At 39.6% G+C, this 17097-nt stretch overlaps 1 protein-coding gene across 1 annotated transcript in view; it reads left to right on the plus strand.

The window, feature by feature from the left end:
* Positions 1–15734, plus strand: part of dapk1 (death-associated protein kinase 1) — a 78903-nt gene extending 63169 nt beyond the window's left edge. Inside the window, exons 19-26 of the mRNA XM_056269985.1 lie at positions 4278–4355; positions 5746–5962; positions 6770–6955; positions 8347–8544; positions 9535–9673; positions 9904–10024; positions 10787–10975; positions 13681–15734. Of these exons, the coding sequence (XP_056125960.1) occupies positions 4278–4355; positions 5746–5962; positions 6770–6955; positions 8347–8544; positions 9535–9673; positions 9904–10024; positions 10787–10975; positions 13681–14949 (2397 nt within the window). The 3' untranslated portion in view covers positions 14950–15734. The remainder of the gene's footprint in view (positions 1–4277; positions 4356–5745; positions 5963–6769; positions 6956–8346; positions 8545–9534; positions 9674–9903; positions 10025–10786; positions 10976–13680) is intronic.
* The last annotated feature ends 1363 nt before the right edge of the window (positions 15735–17097 follow it).

A 17097-nucleotide genomic window follows, 5' to 3' on the forward strand; every position in this document is an offset into this window, starting at 1 on the left:
TTATTAATCCTAATGTTAGTTTCAATGTTTACTAATACATTATTAAAATCAAAAGTCTGTTACTATTATTTATTGGACCTGAGCTAACATGAACTAACAATTCACAGTATTTTTATTAACTAACATTTACAAAGATCAATAAATAGCAGGCAAATGTATTGCTCATTGTTAGTTTTATAATGCATTAACTAATGTATCGTAGAGAGTTAAAAAAAAAATCAAATGGGTCTCTTTCTATGCGCTCACCAATACTACATTTATTTGATATTATGTTCACCTGGTTGACGATAAAACAGGCAAAAACACCTCTTTAGAACACCTTAGCAACTGCATAGCAGCGTGCTAAAACCCACACACAACGCCCAAGCATCATGATAGCACTCACATTTTCTTCAGAAAATATTTGATTTGTTTTTGTTCTTCTCTTCCAAGCAACTCCCTTTCCAATACGAAAATGACAAGCTGTGGTCTCAATGTGTCGAACAAACACTACAATTGGTTCCCTCATGTCAGGACGCTCCATTCAGCCTTGAGATTTTTACATCTTTTAATCTTTTGGGAGACAACCACAAATCAATAAATGAATACAAGCCCGCCCTCATGGGGACCCGTAGTATGAGCTGGAGCCCAGCAGACAGACACAAAAGCTTCTGTGAATAAGAAAATGGGCTGTTTTGTACGGCAGAATTGGTAGTCATATCTCATAGTATAATTGGAAGGAAAGGCGCGTTAGATAAGAGTAATTACAGTGCAGCATAGCTTTCCCATTTCTATCCTTTTCATCGGTGCTTTAACACCTCTGCTGTGTTCATCACATCCTCTTTCGCTTTTTGTGTGGGGGTGTGCAGGGGCTCTCTTTCAGAGGGAGGCTGGTTCATTTGTCCCCGTCGGGTTGAGGAGGAACACAGCTGTTTCTGGTTGTGTGGTTTGCTTGTGCTTGTGGTCCCAGGTGTTATGTGTGGGTTTGTGTTGCTGTGAGTGAGATTGTGTACGTGTATCCGGAGCTGTTAAATCATTAATGGTTTTGGTCAAGGGCTGTGACTCTGGTGGGTTTAGGGTAAACAGATTTCTTTCTTTTTTTCAGATAACCAAGACTGCCTTGAGGTTTATGTATAGCATTGCAGAGTTGCCTCAGTTTTTTTTTTTTTTTAATGTTGTCGTTGAGTTTGTATGTTTTATGCCATTTTTACATATGACCTTTCTGTGGAATATACTTCATCGAGCAGGCTCTCTCTTACTGATAGTCATTACCCCTCCATCCACAACCCCTCTCCTGATGCTGATTTCACAATCACACATGTGCGTCCGTCAAAACCTCCTGGGAAGTTCTTATGTGCGTCAATTTGGTTGTAATGAAATAGTCTCTCTCTCTCTCTCTCACTTCCACACAAAGACAGAAAGCTTTTAGTGCTTATGAAAAAAATAATAGTAAAGAAAGTGCATTAGGTGTGTAATTGATGCTTTCATTATGTATTTTATCATTCCATTGCTGCCACGTAAAATTATTAGAAATGTAGATTGGTTGGTCCTCATTAACCGACTTAAATGAGTACCATTTTCCAGGGGGGTCTCTAGATATAAATGACACATGGGGTTTAGCCCATTAGTGTCAAATATAATACAAAGCTTCCAGTCTTTCCAATTTATCAGGATTTTTAATTTGATGGTTAATACTGGGGTTTGAATAATATATACTGTATACACTATCTGGCACATACGATTGCAATAAAGGGGAGAGAATGGATCTATTTACAGCAGTGTATATTTATTTAACAGAACTCAAAATACACCAGAAACAGGACAACCGCTGTGCACACGACGAGAACTGACAAAGAACAGAAATAAACACAGGGCTTAAATACACTAATTAGCCAAATAAAAATCAGGTGCAAACAATACTCAGACAATGAATTACCAAAGGAAAATAACTGAAAACACAGGAAACTGAACTAAACTATAGAGAGAACCCACCAAAACAGGCAAAGATATATATATACACTCACCGGCCACTTTATTAGGTACACCTGTCCAACTGCTCGTTAACACTTAATTTCTAAGCAGCCAATCACATGGCGGCAACTCAGTGCATTTAGGCATGTAGACATGGTCAAGACAATCTCCTGCAGTTCAAACCGAGCATCAGTATGGGGAAGAAAGGTGATTTGACTGACTTTGAACGTGGCATGATTGTTGGTGCCAGAAGGGCTGGTCTGAGTATTTCAGAAACTGCTAATCTACTGGGATTTTCACGCACAACCATCTCTAGGGTTTACAGAGAATGGTCCGAAAAAGAAAAAACATCCAGTGAGCGGCAGTTCTGTGGGCGGAAATGCCTTGTTGATGCCAGAGGTCAGAGGAGAATGGCCAGACTGGTTCGAGCTGATAGAAGGGCAACAGTGACTGAAATAACCACTCGTTACAACCGAGGTATGCAGCAAAGCATTTGTGAAGCCACAACACGCACAACCTTGAGGCGGATGGGCTACAACAGCAGAAGACTCCACCGGGTACCACTCATCTCCACTACAAATAGGAAAAAGAGGCTACAATTTGCAAGAGCTCACCAAAATTGAACAGTTGAAGACTGGAAAAATGTTGCCTGGTCTGATGAGTCTCGATTTCTGTTGAGACATTCAGATGTTAGAGTCAGAATTTGGCGTAAACAGAATGAGAACATGGAACCATCATGCCTTGTTACCACTGTGCAGGCTGGTGGTGGTGGTGTAATGGTGTGGGGGATGTTTTCCTGGCACACTTTAGGCCCCTTAGTGCCAATTGGGCATCGTTTAAATGCCACGGCCTACCTGAGCATTGTTTCTGACCATGTCCATCCCTTTATGGCCACCATGTACCCATCCTCTGATGGCTACTTCCACCATGTCACAAAGCTCTAATCATTTCAAATTGGTTTCTTGAACATGACAATGAGTTCACTGTACTAAAATGGCCTCCACAGTCACCAGATCTCAACCCAATAGAGCATCTTTGGGATGTGGTGGAACGGGAGATTCGCATCATGGATGTGCAGCCGACAAATCTGCGGCAACTGTGTGATGCCATCATGTCAATATGGACCAAACTCCCTGAGGAATGCTTCCAGCACCTTGTTGAATCTATGCCACGAAGAATTGAGGCAGTTCTGAAGGCAAAAGGGGGTCCAACCCGTTACTAGCATGGGGTACCTAATAAAGTGGCCGGTGAGTGTACATACACACACACAGATAATCCCTTATACTACCATTACAATTTTCGGGGTCTGTAAGCATATTATGCTTTATAAACTTACAGACCCAAAAAATTGTAATTGTAGTATAAGGGATTATCTGTGTGTGTATATATATATATATTAAAATAGAAAACAGTTTAAAGTGTTATAATATTTCACAATATTACTGTTTTTACTGTGTTTGATTAAATAAATGCAGCCTTTTTTTAGACCTTACCAAACCCAAAACTTTTGAGTGTGTTTATTATATATCTCAAGTTCAAATCTTAAAGAAATTGTTTTATATTGATGCACATTTTTCTCAGATGTAATGAATTTCTCCTGTATGGTGCTAATATGGCTTCTAGCAGGTGTAGAGACTGTTTCCATGGGCGGACAGACAGATAGCAGCAGAAGTGAGAGGGGGTGTGTGAATAGTTGGGAGCTGTTCCGAAAAATATTACCCACCGCATCACAACTCTTCTTCAATGAGTGCAGCAGTCAGGTGGAACGGAAAGCACATGCAATTCCATGAAACTGTTGCAAATGAATGTTGTAGAGTGAATGGCTGTGTGCCAGGACGCCACGTCATTTTTGACTGATAAGCATAATTTTTGACTGATTACAATTGTGTGGTTCATCTGCACTCATCTCAAATATACGATCATCTTATGTGAGCTGGAGGCAGCATTACACCTTTCATTCATTTCAGCCATAATCAACACCGTACCCGCTGTTTGTCTCAAGCAGCTTTTGTAGCATACTGTGAGTCACGCTGTTGAGCTGCTAGGTGATATTCTCTCTTCTTTCTTTCTCACTTTCCCTTGTTAGCTTCTCACTTTCTCTTTTACACCCATACCCAGCAAGCTCACTCTCTCGTTCTCTATATCTCTCCATCTATCAGAGCTTTATGAGTGCAGTGGTCTGGTAATACTGAGCAGATGAAAGGCTGATGGACTTTTATTTATCTAGCTTTACTCATTCATCTGTGTCACCGGACGCTGACGGGCCCCGCATTGCCTGTAATGTTCTGTCGCTGCAGTTTATCCATCACTGTCATTGTCTCTTGCAGGATGGAAAGACAGCGGAGGATCTCGCGACTGCTGAGCAGCAGGAGCATGTAGCAGTGCTGTTGGCCAAGCTGAAAAAGGTGTGAGTCTTTGTTTATTATTCATCTCACTAAGACTCAAGAGACATTCATTTGCATTACATGAATGCTTTGTTAAGGCTTATGAGATGCCTTTTTAATGACACCTGCAAAGGATGTCAGTTTTGCTCTCAATAACGCCTTTCATCCCCCTAAAATGTATGCAGAAGAACTGATTTTGTTATTTTAAAAATAAATGTTTGGCTTGCATAACATATCGTTTTTTAACTCATTGATCCGCTATTGGCCTGAAAGATCATATTGAAATATATCAATTATAAGTAGCATTTTGAAGCTAATTAATGTTTATATGTCCAGTGGCCAGCTCTGAACCATAATGACTAACAAAAAGGTACCAAAAAGACATGCAACAGTCAGGTTCCTGAAGTAAAAGTACCATTCATATTCTCCATATTGGAATACATTTTTAATGATAACTTCGAAACCATTAAAAAAACGTGAGCTACATATGCTTTTGCTGTAGCCATTAGTCTGCATTACTTCAACTTATTTTTGAATAATCGTGTTTAACACTGGAATTCCTGGTGAAAAACTCATTACCCATAGCACTGCAAACAAATCTCCACCAATCAGAGAATCACGTCAAACAAATAGTGCCAAAAGAACTCTTTAGCGCCTGCCCAATCCTATGAAGCCCTGCACAAAATGACAAAATAGAGTCATATGGATATTTTGCAATAAACTTTTTACAGTTTTTTACAATAAAAATATATTGTTGATTTTATATAGGTATGCATGTATAATTTCAGTCTTGTACCTTTTGTCTTTGTCTGATTTTCAATCACTTTAATTCACAACTCTTTAACAAAGAGAGGGAAGTGAATGGGGAAAATACACACTATAGTGTCATGTTCTTACTATGATTTTTTTAGGCATGTTCATTGGTATTCTTTAAAGAACCTTAAAATACAATAATATCATAGCTGAAGCTTGCAGCCCCTCCCATCAATGTGACACAAAGCACTAGATCTGCCAATTAATCCCAATAAAATCACAGATGGCATTTTGAAGATTTTTTTTTTTTAAATCTCAGTCATCTTAATGCTGCAATCGCTTGGATTTGATCTACTACTCAGATGTATGGTTTATCTATTAGACACAAACTTGACTTAAGATTTTAAACGTTGTTTTATTTGATGGCCACATACATGATTTAATATATGGCATTCGGCGTCTTGCTATTTGCTACAAAATGTGGATTATGCTCAGTTGGCAGACTCAGAATACTAGCTATTAAGAGCCTATAAATTACACTCATTAGGATGCACTGCACATTCTCAGTCACATTACCATTATGTCATTGGTCCATATGTCATGTTGTAATGCCATTGGATTGTGTTCATTTACATGCCCTTTGTGACTGGTCTTACAGGACAACCATAAGAGCGTTTACATCCAGCAGCTGCGGCCTACGCAGACCCTTCAACCTCGCGTCAAACTCAAGCTGTTCGGCCACTCGGGAGCGGGGAAGAGCACTCTGGTGGAGTCTTTGAGGTGTGGCATCTTGCGGAGTTTCTTCAGGAGGAGAAGGACCAGACTGACCAACCCTGTACGACACCCAGCCTCACCGGTCACCTCCAAACCTTCAGGTAGGCTGGTGTGTCTTCCCTCTGTATTTATTGAAAAGCTAAAAATTAAGCTTTGTAACTTTGTTCGTTTCCCTCACTCATTCCCAAATTAACACACACACACACACGTCATATAGCACTATCCATGGAATGCAGAATCGCGTCAATGTAATGCAGCAGCCAAACTGAGGAAGGTGTCTCAGGGTTTCTGTGAGAAAAGTTTTTAGAAAGAACCAAAGTGCAGTGGAAGGCGTTGATTGTGCGAGACATGTGCAGCGCAGTGCGACTAACACGTTTGTAGGGTATAAAAAAGAGTTTTGAGTCATCTGACTATCGTGTTATTTCTCCAAACTAAAAATGGCTCTTTGCACTTCTGTGGTTTTGTCAGGATTTGTCGGGGGGGCTGAACTTTTTAAATATTGTATATGTGGTGATAAGGAATCATCCATTGTGGGGTTTAAACATACAATCTTTTTCCATTACCTGCCCATATCTTTAACCAACTAAGCAACATTTCCCTTACTATGGAGAGAATTTTTCTCCTTAAAAAAGCTTCTGTATGTTTTTTTTACTATATTTCTTTTCCTGTCAAAACTGGGAAATCTGGAATAAGGACTTTTGCAAAGAGCTCCCCCATGTGTTGGGTTTCCACAGTTCATGAAATTATTCAAATTTAAAAAAAATTATAAACCCTCAAATAATAGGCAAAATTTATCCTTCGGTTTACAAATATATACGTATTGTATAAATTGAAAAGTCTCAAAATATTCTGTTGTTTACAGTCTTTCTTTCTGTTTGCTTCCCTGTGTGTGTGTTGTGTGCCTGTAGTGTCTGTCAGTATCTCTAACCTGTACCCAGGCTGTGAGAACGTAAGTGTGCGTAGCCGCAGTATGATGTTTGAGCCAAGTTTGACTAAGGGAGTGTTGGAGGTCTTCAGTCCTGTTCATAACGCCCTCTCCACGGCTGACGACACCGCCACCAAAGCCATCGACATCCAGAACGCCAATGTCAATGGTGAAAATCACGTTTTTTAATGTTTTTTAACTCTTTTAAATCTCTCTCTCTCTCTCTCTCTCTCTCTCTCTCTCTCTCTTTCTATATATATATATATATATATATAGATAGATAGATAGATACATACATAAAAGACAGTACTTACTATATTATCTGATTTTTAGATTATGTAGTTATATAATAAACTGAATATTCTTTAATATGTTTTTGAAAGATGTCTCTTATGTACAGAAGAGGATTAGGGCCAAGCAATAATAAAAAAATAAAACCATCTCGAGATTAAAGTCATTATAATGCGAGATTAAACTCGTTAAATTTCGAGAAAAAAGGTCGTAATACAATTTTGAGAATAAACTCATTAAATATCGAGAATAAAGTCGTTGTGTTTCGAGAAAAAACTCCTTAAATTTCGAGAAAAAAAGACAAATATACAATCTTGAGAATAAATTCAAAAAACTCTTTAAATTTCGAGAATAAAGTCGTTGTGTTTCGAGAAACTGTCTCCATGGTTACTTTGTAAAAACCTTTGCATTGCTGCCACACTATACCATTTTCTGTCCCCATGTCCGCGCGGAGCTCTCGGGACACCCTCCTATGCCAGTAACGATGAAGTAGCTAACTGGCTATTACTTTAGGATCGTTATTGGTTGTGTACGCCTCCATCCAAGGAATGTAACGACTGTTACCATCTATACAGCCATTAATGGCAATGCCGTACATACGGTGTCGGTTTTAATTTATCATAGCCAGCTGTCCATATGCCAGAGTGCATTTGGGCCAGCGCTGTTCGTTGTTCATGCAGCAGTTGTTCAAGTGACGGCTCAAACGTCTTTTATCAGTAAAGTTCTGCACGGGCAAATTCAGTGACACTTTTAATGCAATAAATTACTGCTAAAGTTGATAGTATTTCTTTGTTACTGAAATAAAGTCTAAAATATAGCTTGACTAAGTGATCCAACTCTGCCATGTCCTCTATCAGTAGGCTATGCAATGAACACTGATCGAACACCGAGCGTTTTTCTCTACATTTCATTTCGACTTTTTTTCTCGAAACACAACGACTTTATTCTCGAAATTTAATGAGTTTATTCTCACGATTATTTCTACTTTTTTCTCGAAATTTAACGAGTTTAATTTCGCAATTATAATGACTTTAATCTCGAGATGGTTTTATTTTTTTATTATTGCTTGGCCCTAATCCTCTTCCGTACTTATGCTCACCAAGGCTGTATTTTATGAGTAAAAAATACAGTACAAATTGTGAAATATTTTTTTTACACTGTGATTGAATTTTCAGCAGCCATTACTCCAGTCTTCAGTGTCACGTGATTCTTATATTTTTTATTTTATGAATTGTATTATATTTTATTGGTGTATGGGTGTGTTTTCAGGTGTTGGAGACTTCTGTATATGGGAGTTCTCTGGCAATCCCGTCTACTACTGCTCATATGACTACTTCGCTGCAAATGACCCCACAGCGATTCACCTGGTCTTATTCAGCCTGGAGGAGCCTTATGAGACTCAACTCAACCAGGTCACGTTCTGGCTCAACTGCCTAAAGGCTCTCACGCTGCCAGAGGACAACATCGGTATGTGTGCAGGACTACAGTCTGCAATGAATGGATTTTTTTCCTCCTCATTTTTAGAGGGATTTCCATTACAATAATTACAGAGAACACCTGAAGCTTAGAAGTCTCTGATTAAGAGGTCTTAGGAAAAAGTTATAAAAATAAATCTGGATTAATACAATTCATATTGTATACTTGGTTAGTAACTTAGTTACCTTAGTAGTTTTTATAACTTGTATAGACTTTATATGACTAATAGGCTTGAGGTTTTTCATGGAAGTCATGCAATTACACTGTAACATCTGCATTTATTGCATTTTTGTTAAGGCTCAGTTTTATTTATCAGTCTCTGCCCACCCATACTGTTGAAATTCGCATTTCCATAAGAAGTCGAATAAGATTTGTGATATTAGTAAACTACAAAAAGCGCTAGATGGATGTTTTAGCCGTTGCATAATGTCTTGCTGTCTTTCACACCAAGCGGACAATATTTTTAAAATGCTCTGTCAAGTTAAAAGCATCTCAAGAAAGACCCCCTGCATTCTGCTCCGTTGCGCCTCTGCTGCTTTAGCTGTGTTTGAACCAATTCTCCAATAGTTACTTTTTTAACACATTCATTTTTAAATATTATTATTTGTACTAAATTAACAAGGTAATCCCTATGAGCTTGCGCATGCAGTTTTGTTGTCCATGCATCACTGTTTCACTGTTCTCCATTCTGTGTGCTTCATTGATGCTGTTTGTAGTTTTCTCATTCTTGTCCCTCTCAAACTCTCTCTGGTAATTTCAGCCTGACTTGCCTTTGCTTGCACTGTAGTGATGGTTGATGAATTTGTGTAAGTACTGTAGCAGGCACTTCCATAGTGTAATGGATAATGCCGAAAAGAGACTTCATTAGAGTCAGTGTATCAGTCTAAATCTAGGAATCCAGTTCTTTGTCTATGGAATTATGCATTGAGGTTAAAGATGTTCAGAACAGATCATAAGACTGGTGCTCTGTTGTGTCCGCAGCCTTTGGAGGGAAGATCAGGAATCCACTGCGTGTGGTGCTGGTGGCCACACATGGTGACATTGTGAATCTGCCTCGATCATTTGGGGGAGAGTTCAGCTATGACAAGGAGAGATCTCTACTTAGGGAAGTCAGAAACAGGTGATTAAATCAATTTAAACTGTCGGTTTGGATCTATGAGACCTACAAGGACGATATTTGGCAGAGTGATCCTTTTACTCTATGGAGCATGGATTAAATCCTACTGATTATAGTGATTTGGTAGATAAAACATCATTGCAAGCCAAAATGATCAATTGAGTTGATCTACTCAGCCTTGAATGTGCTTTGTTTCTATTAAATTGAGTATTATATTGATTATTTTTTATCAGGTTTGGGAATGATCTGCAGATTGCTGAGAAGCTCTTTGTCATGGATGCAGGAGCTTCCAACTCCAAAGACATGAAGCTGCTGAGAAACCTTCTGTTAGAGCTCCGCAACACCATCATCTCTGTAAGATCCTTCTCCACTCTTCTGGACATCCCAGCACATTCATATTAAACCACCTGAAACTCCCATGTTTTAACATTGACGATTCGCATTAACAATGAAAAAGACATGGAACTTTCTAAAGATTGCTCTTTTGGGTGCTTTTGATTTCTATAAAATGATTTTAAAAATGTTTTTATCCAGCAATTCTGATTCAATGAGGCTCGCTTCTCTTTACCATGTCAAATAACCACCACCGGTTTCTCTCGGAAATACACAAAATAAAACACTGACACTCAGATCCTTCCTTCTACATCTCTATCTTTCTCTCACTCCTACACGTACCTGTTACCATTTCTTTCTCATCTGCCATTATATTGTGTCTGGAATGGATCTTTGTGTTCAGTGCAGTATATTATAAAGAAGTATTTAGTACAGTATTTATTTATGAAATATTTAGTACAATATATTTGAAGTGTCGAGGAAGCCTGGCGTTCATTTATCAGTGGTGGTTTCTACTATTGCTCCTATTTTCGGTTATTGGGGAAAATACTCTTTAAACTTATATTTGCACAATATTTCGAGGTGAGAATATTAAAGACCCACTCGTTTGTCTTGGGCTAGAAAGTAACTACCTAGCAACCACTCAAAACACCCTAGCAACTGCATAGGAACATGAACATGTTAAGAACCACTCTGAACCAACTCGACAACCCCTTTGACAAATACACTCTTGTGTTTCTTTCAGAAATGTAAAAAATGCTTTTCTATCTCTCGTTTTGACAGACCTGCAGGCCGATGACTCAGCTGTCAGAGAAGCTGTTGTCCACTCTGCCTTCCTGGCGGAAACTGAATGGGCCAAACCAGCTGATGTCATGGCAACAGTTTGTTGTGGATGTGCAAGAACAAATCAACCCTCTAGCCAGCGAAGAGGATCTGCGGGAACTGGCTTCACAACTTCACAGCATAGGAGAGGTGTGTGTGTGGGTGGGCGGCCGTGTGTGTGTGTGATGATGATGAGTAGATGATTAAATATGTATGCATGTTTGAATTATAGGTATATTGCTGTGGGTATAAAGTGTGTTTTAGTTGGTTGCACTGTATCATTAGTTAAAATGATTATTTTCATGCATTCTGCTGTACTATCGCACACGCCCCCGCTATTAATACCACATTCAAACCACTCAAAGTCTACAATACAGAACATCTACAAACATGTTTTTATGTGAATCCAAATGAGTTGGTGGGCGTCAGCAACTGAATAGGGGCTTTTTCAGTCTATTGACCACCCACAACCATTACAACATCAGCTTCACCGATAGAGAGGGCAGGTGAATGAGTCATTCTCATCAATATTAGTCATTTGTGTTTTCAGCAGCAACACTTAAACACATTTTAGGGAATGTTTTGATGTTGATGGGCTAAAATGCCAAGCTGTGATTCAGCTTTATTAACATTTACTTACATAAGATGCTCTGTTTATGGGACTTCAGATCCATTGTATCTAATCCCCCCTTTAAAATCTGTTATGTCATTTCTCTTCAAAGAATAATTCACCCAAATATGATAATTCATGTCAGCCTGTGTGACTTTCTTTCTTTTTTCTACTGGCCACTCTTTGTACATAATGAAAATGCATTACAATCCTGAGCTATTAAGCTCCAGATTTCAAAAATCACAGTGTTTGCCTTATTCCTAGACTTCCAAATGCATACAATAGCTCCGTGTGATGAACAGACCTAAATTCTGCACTTATAACTGATATATCTACTGATGATTTGTGATGATATACAGTATCATCACATTTATTTGAAAACAAATAATAATAATTGAGAAAGTGACCTTTCTCTCCTAAAGTGACCATTTAAATTTGGATCAACATATCTGCTGAACTGTTATGGAAGCCACCTAAAGGCTTGTTCACACCAACACAAATATTTGGTCCAATTTTTGCACATGATATGTCTGTTCAGACTAATGCATAAAAACACCTGATTGGCTAAATGAAAATGCAGATTCACTGACTAACAGAAGGTGGTGCTTTTAGAAAAGCAGTCACAAAACAGTATGCAACTTTGTTTTGACACCTGCTTTTCAGAGAGAAAAAAAGAAGTGAAACATTATTAACATTTTTTCAAATAGCCGATTTTTTTAATTCACTATCAAGCAATACTAAATACAAGAGTATAGAGAGCTGGTTCCAAATTCTTCCTCTGCTGTTCACTGGCACTTAAAATAGTCTGTTCGTGAGCACCACCGAGTTGTAGGTTTATGTAACTTCAGCGGCTCTGAGCATGTGACCAAAAGTGTGAATCTTATTGGTTTTCTTCGTGGTGCAGTAGAAAACAGTTTAACTTTAGAACATCCCTACATAAAAAAAATCTGTCACATTGACAGCATGTGAATGTTTGTGTCGGTCTGAACAGACACATTAAAGGTGCTCTATGTAACTTTTCTTCTAAAATGAATCCTTTTTTTATTGCCTGTCTGTGAAGGGGTTGTAATCACACATTACAATGATCCACTTGTCGGGTTTTGCTATTACCTCTGAAGGCCAGTATTCCTATTTCTATGTGAAGTCTCCGGGTCGGATTTTCTGCGAAATCCATCGGATGTGACGTGCATGCGCGCTCCCGAGCCTCTCTCCTTTTTATACACAGTCTATGCGACGGCACTGCAGCTAACGACATGGAGTCTGATAACACCCAAAAACGACCTGCCTCCAGCACAACACACACTCCACATTAATATAAAAAACAAAACAAAAATGTATCTGCTGAAGCTCATCAGGCCATACGTCAATCGGATCGACTTAGGACGAAAACACGGATCAACATCAGCAGAGCGTTTGAATTATGGAGAGACCTCCGCTATTTTTATTGTGATAAATTACAAGTTTTCAGATATGCTGAAATAATGGTAAACTGTAATGAAATAGCAAGGTAAACTACAACATACATGAGATATGAAATGAATAAAAGACTGTTCCAGGATAACAAAAAGTAGGTGCTTTAGGATGTAACTTTTATTTTATGTACTAGATCTACTGTCTAACGTCACTCATCCCACTACTATCATAGTGTTTATAATACACATTTCCAGACACGTTCAGTACAGTAATGTTACTTCCTACGATCTTACTGTTACACTGAAATTGTTCAGTCTAGTCACTAACCGTTTTCGTTATCATATTATACATTCATCTATGTTGACATTGCTGCCTGATTGTGAAAGATACATGAATAATTAGTGAAATGCCTTATGCTAACACCACATGACGGCTAAATGCAGTCAATGTAATGTTATCATGGTACGAGCATGGAGCATTAGTTCAACGTCAAGCTGATAAAAGTAGCCTATTATTGTAACGTTACATGAGTTTCCAGCATGTTGTGTGATGCTTTCTCCGGTGTGTTGAAAGTCTCAGTGTCGCCGGTACCATGAGTGCTCGCTCTTGTGTTCGAGCACGTGCAAGAGCACGAGCGCTCTTGTAAAAATTGGTTGCAATCTGAAACATCACCGATAGAGGCCGCTAAAAAATACATATAGCACCTTTAACAGCCGTTTATTTAAATAAAAATGTAATTGCACTGAATATTAATGTGAACAGACCTTTAAATGACAATTAGAATCACCCATTTCCCTGCACAAAATAATGTTTATTCCCTTTTTTGCTCTAGATTAACATCATGCAGAGTGAGACTGTCCAGGATGTTGTCCTGTTAGATCCTCGCTGGCTTTGTAGTAACGTACTTGGCAAGCTTCTCTCAATTGAAACCCCCAAAGCGATCCACCACTACCGAGGCCGCTACCGTGTGGAAGAACTCCAAAACCTTGTCAGCGAAGGGGACATCGATGAACTTCTTCAGGTGCTCGACGCCATGGACGTATGTGCCCGTGATTTAGCCAACCCGGGGATGGTGGACATTCCCGCCCTGATACGCACGGGTGGCCTACAGCACACCTGGACTGATGAGGAAGACATCGAAGGTGAGGACACTTTGCTTTACGGTGGAGTGCGCGTGGTCCCTGCCGAGCACTTGGCGCCATTCCCTTGTGGACTTTTCCATAAGTTCCAAGTGAACTTATGCCGGTGGGGCCGGCAACAGAAGCCTGAGGTCGAGGCCGAGGACGTGAGGTTGTGGAGCGGTGGAGCTCGGGTCGGACTCGGTGGTGCTGAGGCTCTGGTTCTGCTTGTGAACCACGGGCAGGGCGTGGAGGTACAGTTACGAGGACCTGACGCTGATTCCGGACGTTGCTATGCTTTGTTGGACACGTTGTGCGGCATGGCAGAGGGTCTCCTAGCTGCTACATTACCCGGTTTGCTTACCGCACGTCATTATCTAAGCCCTCAGCAGCTGCGGGAACACCACGGCCCTGTCATGCTCTACCAGCCTAGGGACTTTTTCCGTGCTCAGGCTCGAGGCGAGAACGCGCTGTCGAACACCATGGGTGGCTATCGTGAGAGCTTCGTCAGTATCGTAGCATTGGGTTGCATCCATGTCTACAAACAGGGCAGTCTTGGTGGGGAAGTGTCCGTGGCGGAAGTCAGTCACCTGGCTCGACGCAAACTCTGCCGCCTGCTGGACCCACCTGATGCCCTCGGAAAGGACTGGTGCCTGCTTGCCATGAACTTGGGCCTTAGCGAGCTCGCTGCTAAATACAGTTCTGGCACCAATGGGACTCCGCCTGCAGACCCCCTTTCCCTTCTCAGCCCCACAGCCACGCTCCTGCAAGAGTGGAGCCAACGACCCGAGTCATCCATAGGCATTTTGCTCGCTAAGTTGCGCGAACTTGGCCGTCGGGACGCAGCGGATTTCCTCCTTAGAGCTGCGCCAGTGTTCCGGGTCAACCTGGAGATTCTGGGCACGCCACCGGAGCCCTACAGCCCGGTGTGTAATGGGGGCGGCACGTCCTACAACTCCATCAGTTCCGTGATCTCTCGTTAGGACGTCACTGGTGTCTATAGAGAAACGTGCAATTATCCGGCAGAGTGGTGTTGAATATCAAACTCCCTGCTGGTCCTGAGACTGACGTATTTGAATCAGATACTCTGTTCATGTCCATTTTGTTGCCCTTTGCGATTTCTGAATGTTCATCCTTGGTATCTCTCAAAAGGTGCCTATGTAACTTTTTTTCCCTGGAAGTCTTTTATAGGCTGTCTCACATTCCCAAGGTGAAACTGTAGACAGCCTTTGTCAAAATGTCCTAATTGAATGAATCCACAGTTTGCTATTTACTTCTATATAATCAGACAGCTGTTATAGGGGAATTACACTAAATTTGATGACCGAATGATAGATCACTAAGTGCTTGGCAACATTTTTTAAAAAATGACTCAAGCTATTGAGTGCCTTGAAGATGGCGAACTGTTGACAAAGAGCCATCATTGTAGATTTTAAAATTGGATGTGCACCTCTGCAAGTGCTTCAGTGTTTACCTGTCTTATGAAGCTTTTAATGAACATATCTATTACGCAACAATAGATGTATGCTTGTTCTACAACATAGAAAATTGTGTAGTTTACATTTACTACCTGAATGTTTCTTATTGCAACTGAAAGGCGTAATTTTTCAGACAGGATTTTATTTGACTGATGAAGCACAAACCAACATACTAAACATTCCTTTAAAAGCAAACATACATGGTAAATTGTTTTAAAATCCGGTTTCTAAAATCCTTCACATTTGTCCTATTAACACTAACACTCTTGTCACATTCACTTTTGAGAAATATTACACTCTAAAAAATGCTGGGTCGTTTCAACCCAAATTTGGGTCAAATATGGACAAATCCAGCCGTTGGGTTAAATTTTTAAATTACATTTTTAACCCAACGTTTGTGTTTGTCCATATTTGACCCAAAATTGGTTTACAACAACCCCAGCATTTTTAACTACCTATCAAATGGAAATGATGAAATAATCGAGGCACTTACATGACAAATAAGATATCATTCTTTTTTTTTTTTATAAAAATGGTGTCTGCTTCAGTGTATTGATAAGCATGATCTTTGTTGCGATTGTTCAGCTGTTATATCAATATAATCTGTTTCACACATTTACACTGTTGTTGAGTGTTTAAGACAAACTTATTTTCAACACTTAGTCGTGTATTCTTTACACCGGAGAATTCAAATATGTCACATTTGCATCGAATACCTGTCTGGTTGAGGTACACTGGAGACAAATGAAGTGACAACTTGAAAACTGTAGATGGCAGCAAAGACTTTCTGTTACATCTAAACACATGCTATGACTTTTTTGCTCTCCTTTAAATGAGACCGTTGCAGTTTCATCATGTTTTTAATGTCTAAAAAAAACCCTGAGGACTGTTCCATATTATATTTTGGAGCAGGTCTTTCCTCCAACCCTTCATCATTCCCCTTGCAGGCTTAAAATCACAGACATTCTAAAAGGGAATCTGGCATATGTTGTTCTCTCATTCCAAACGGCACATTTTTATATTGTGATTTAAGTCCATGTATTATGGAGCTCTTTCTCTGTTTAGCTGTGGTCGAGGTTCATGATTTCCCCTCTTAAGACTTTAACAGGGTACATCAGAGGGGAATTTATCCTGGTGTATTTAAGACTTGTACAGTCATCTCTTTGCACAAGACCTTCACATTATGTCTCTATTTATATTATGTTCGCATGTCTCTGAATGCCATGTCCTTAATACTTCCTTAAACTTTACAGTGTACTACTTTTTTATATAATAAATTGTTTACTCAATGACTCTCATCAATGTTTTTATAGTGTTGTTTATGCATTATTTTGCCATTTCGCTGTTTGAAAAAGATTTTTAGGATAATAATCCATTTTATTTATGAACCACCCCAACTCAAGGGCACAGTTCAAAGAAAAGATATCACGTGAAAACATAGAAACATTCATAGTTATATGTAAGCTAATAATAAAACACTAAATAATAAACACTAGCTGAGAAACTGAGAGAAAAGATTTGAAGGAAAGAGATTGTCGTGGAAAGGACAAGAAGTCTTCCCCTACAAAATGGCTGATTACTTATGCACTATGCTAATAAACCTGTCCCAGAAACAGTCCATGTTTTAAAAGTTTTCTCAAGCGCCGTCCAGTA

The sequence above is a fragment of the Rhinichthys klamathensis genome, unplaced genomic scaffold (genome assembly GCF_029890125.1).
Source record: "Rhinichthys klamathensis goyatoka isolate OS25496 unplaced genomic scaffold, OSU_Roscu_1.1 h1tg000296l_1, whole genome shotgun sequence".
Taxonomy (NCBI): Eukaryota; Metazoa; Chordata; class Actinopteri; order Cypriniformes; family Leuciscidae; genus Rhinichthys; species Rhinichthys klamathensis.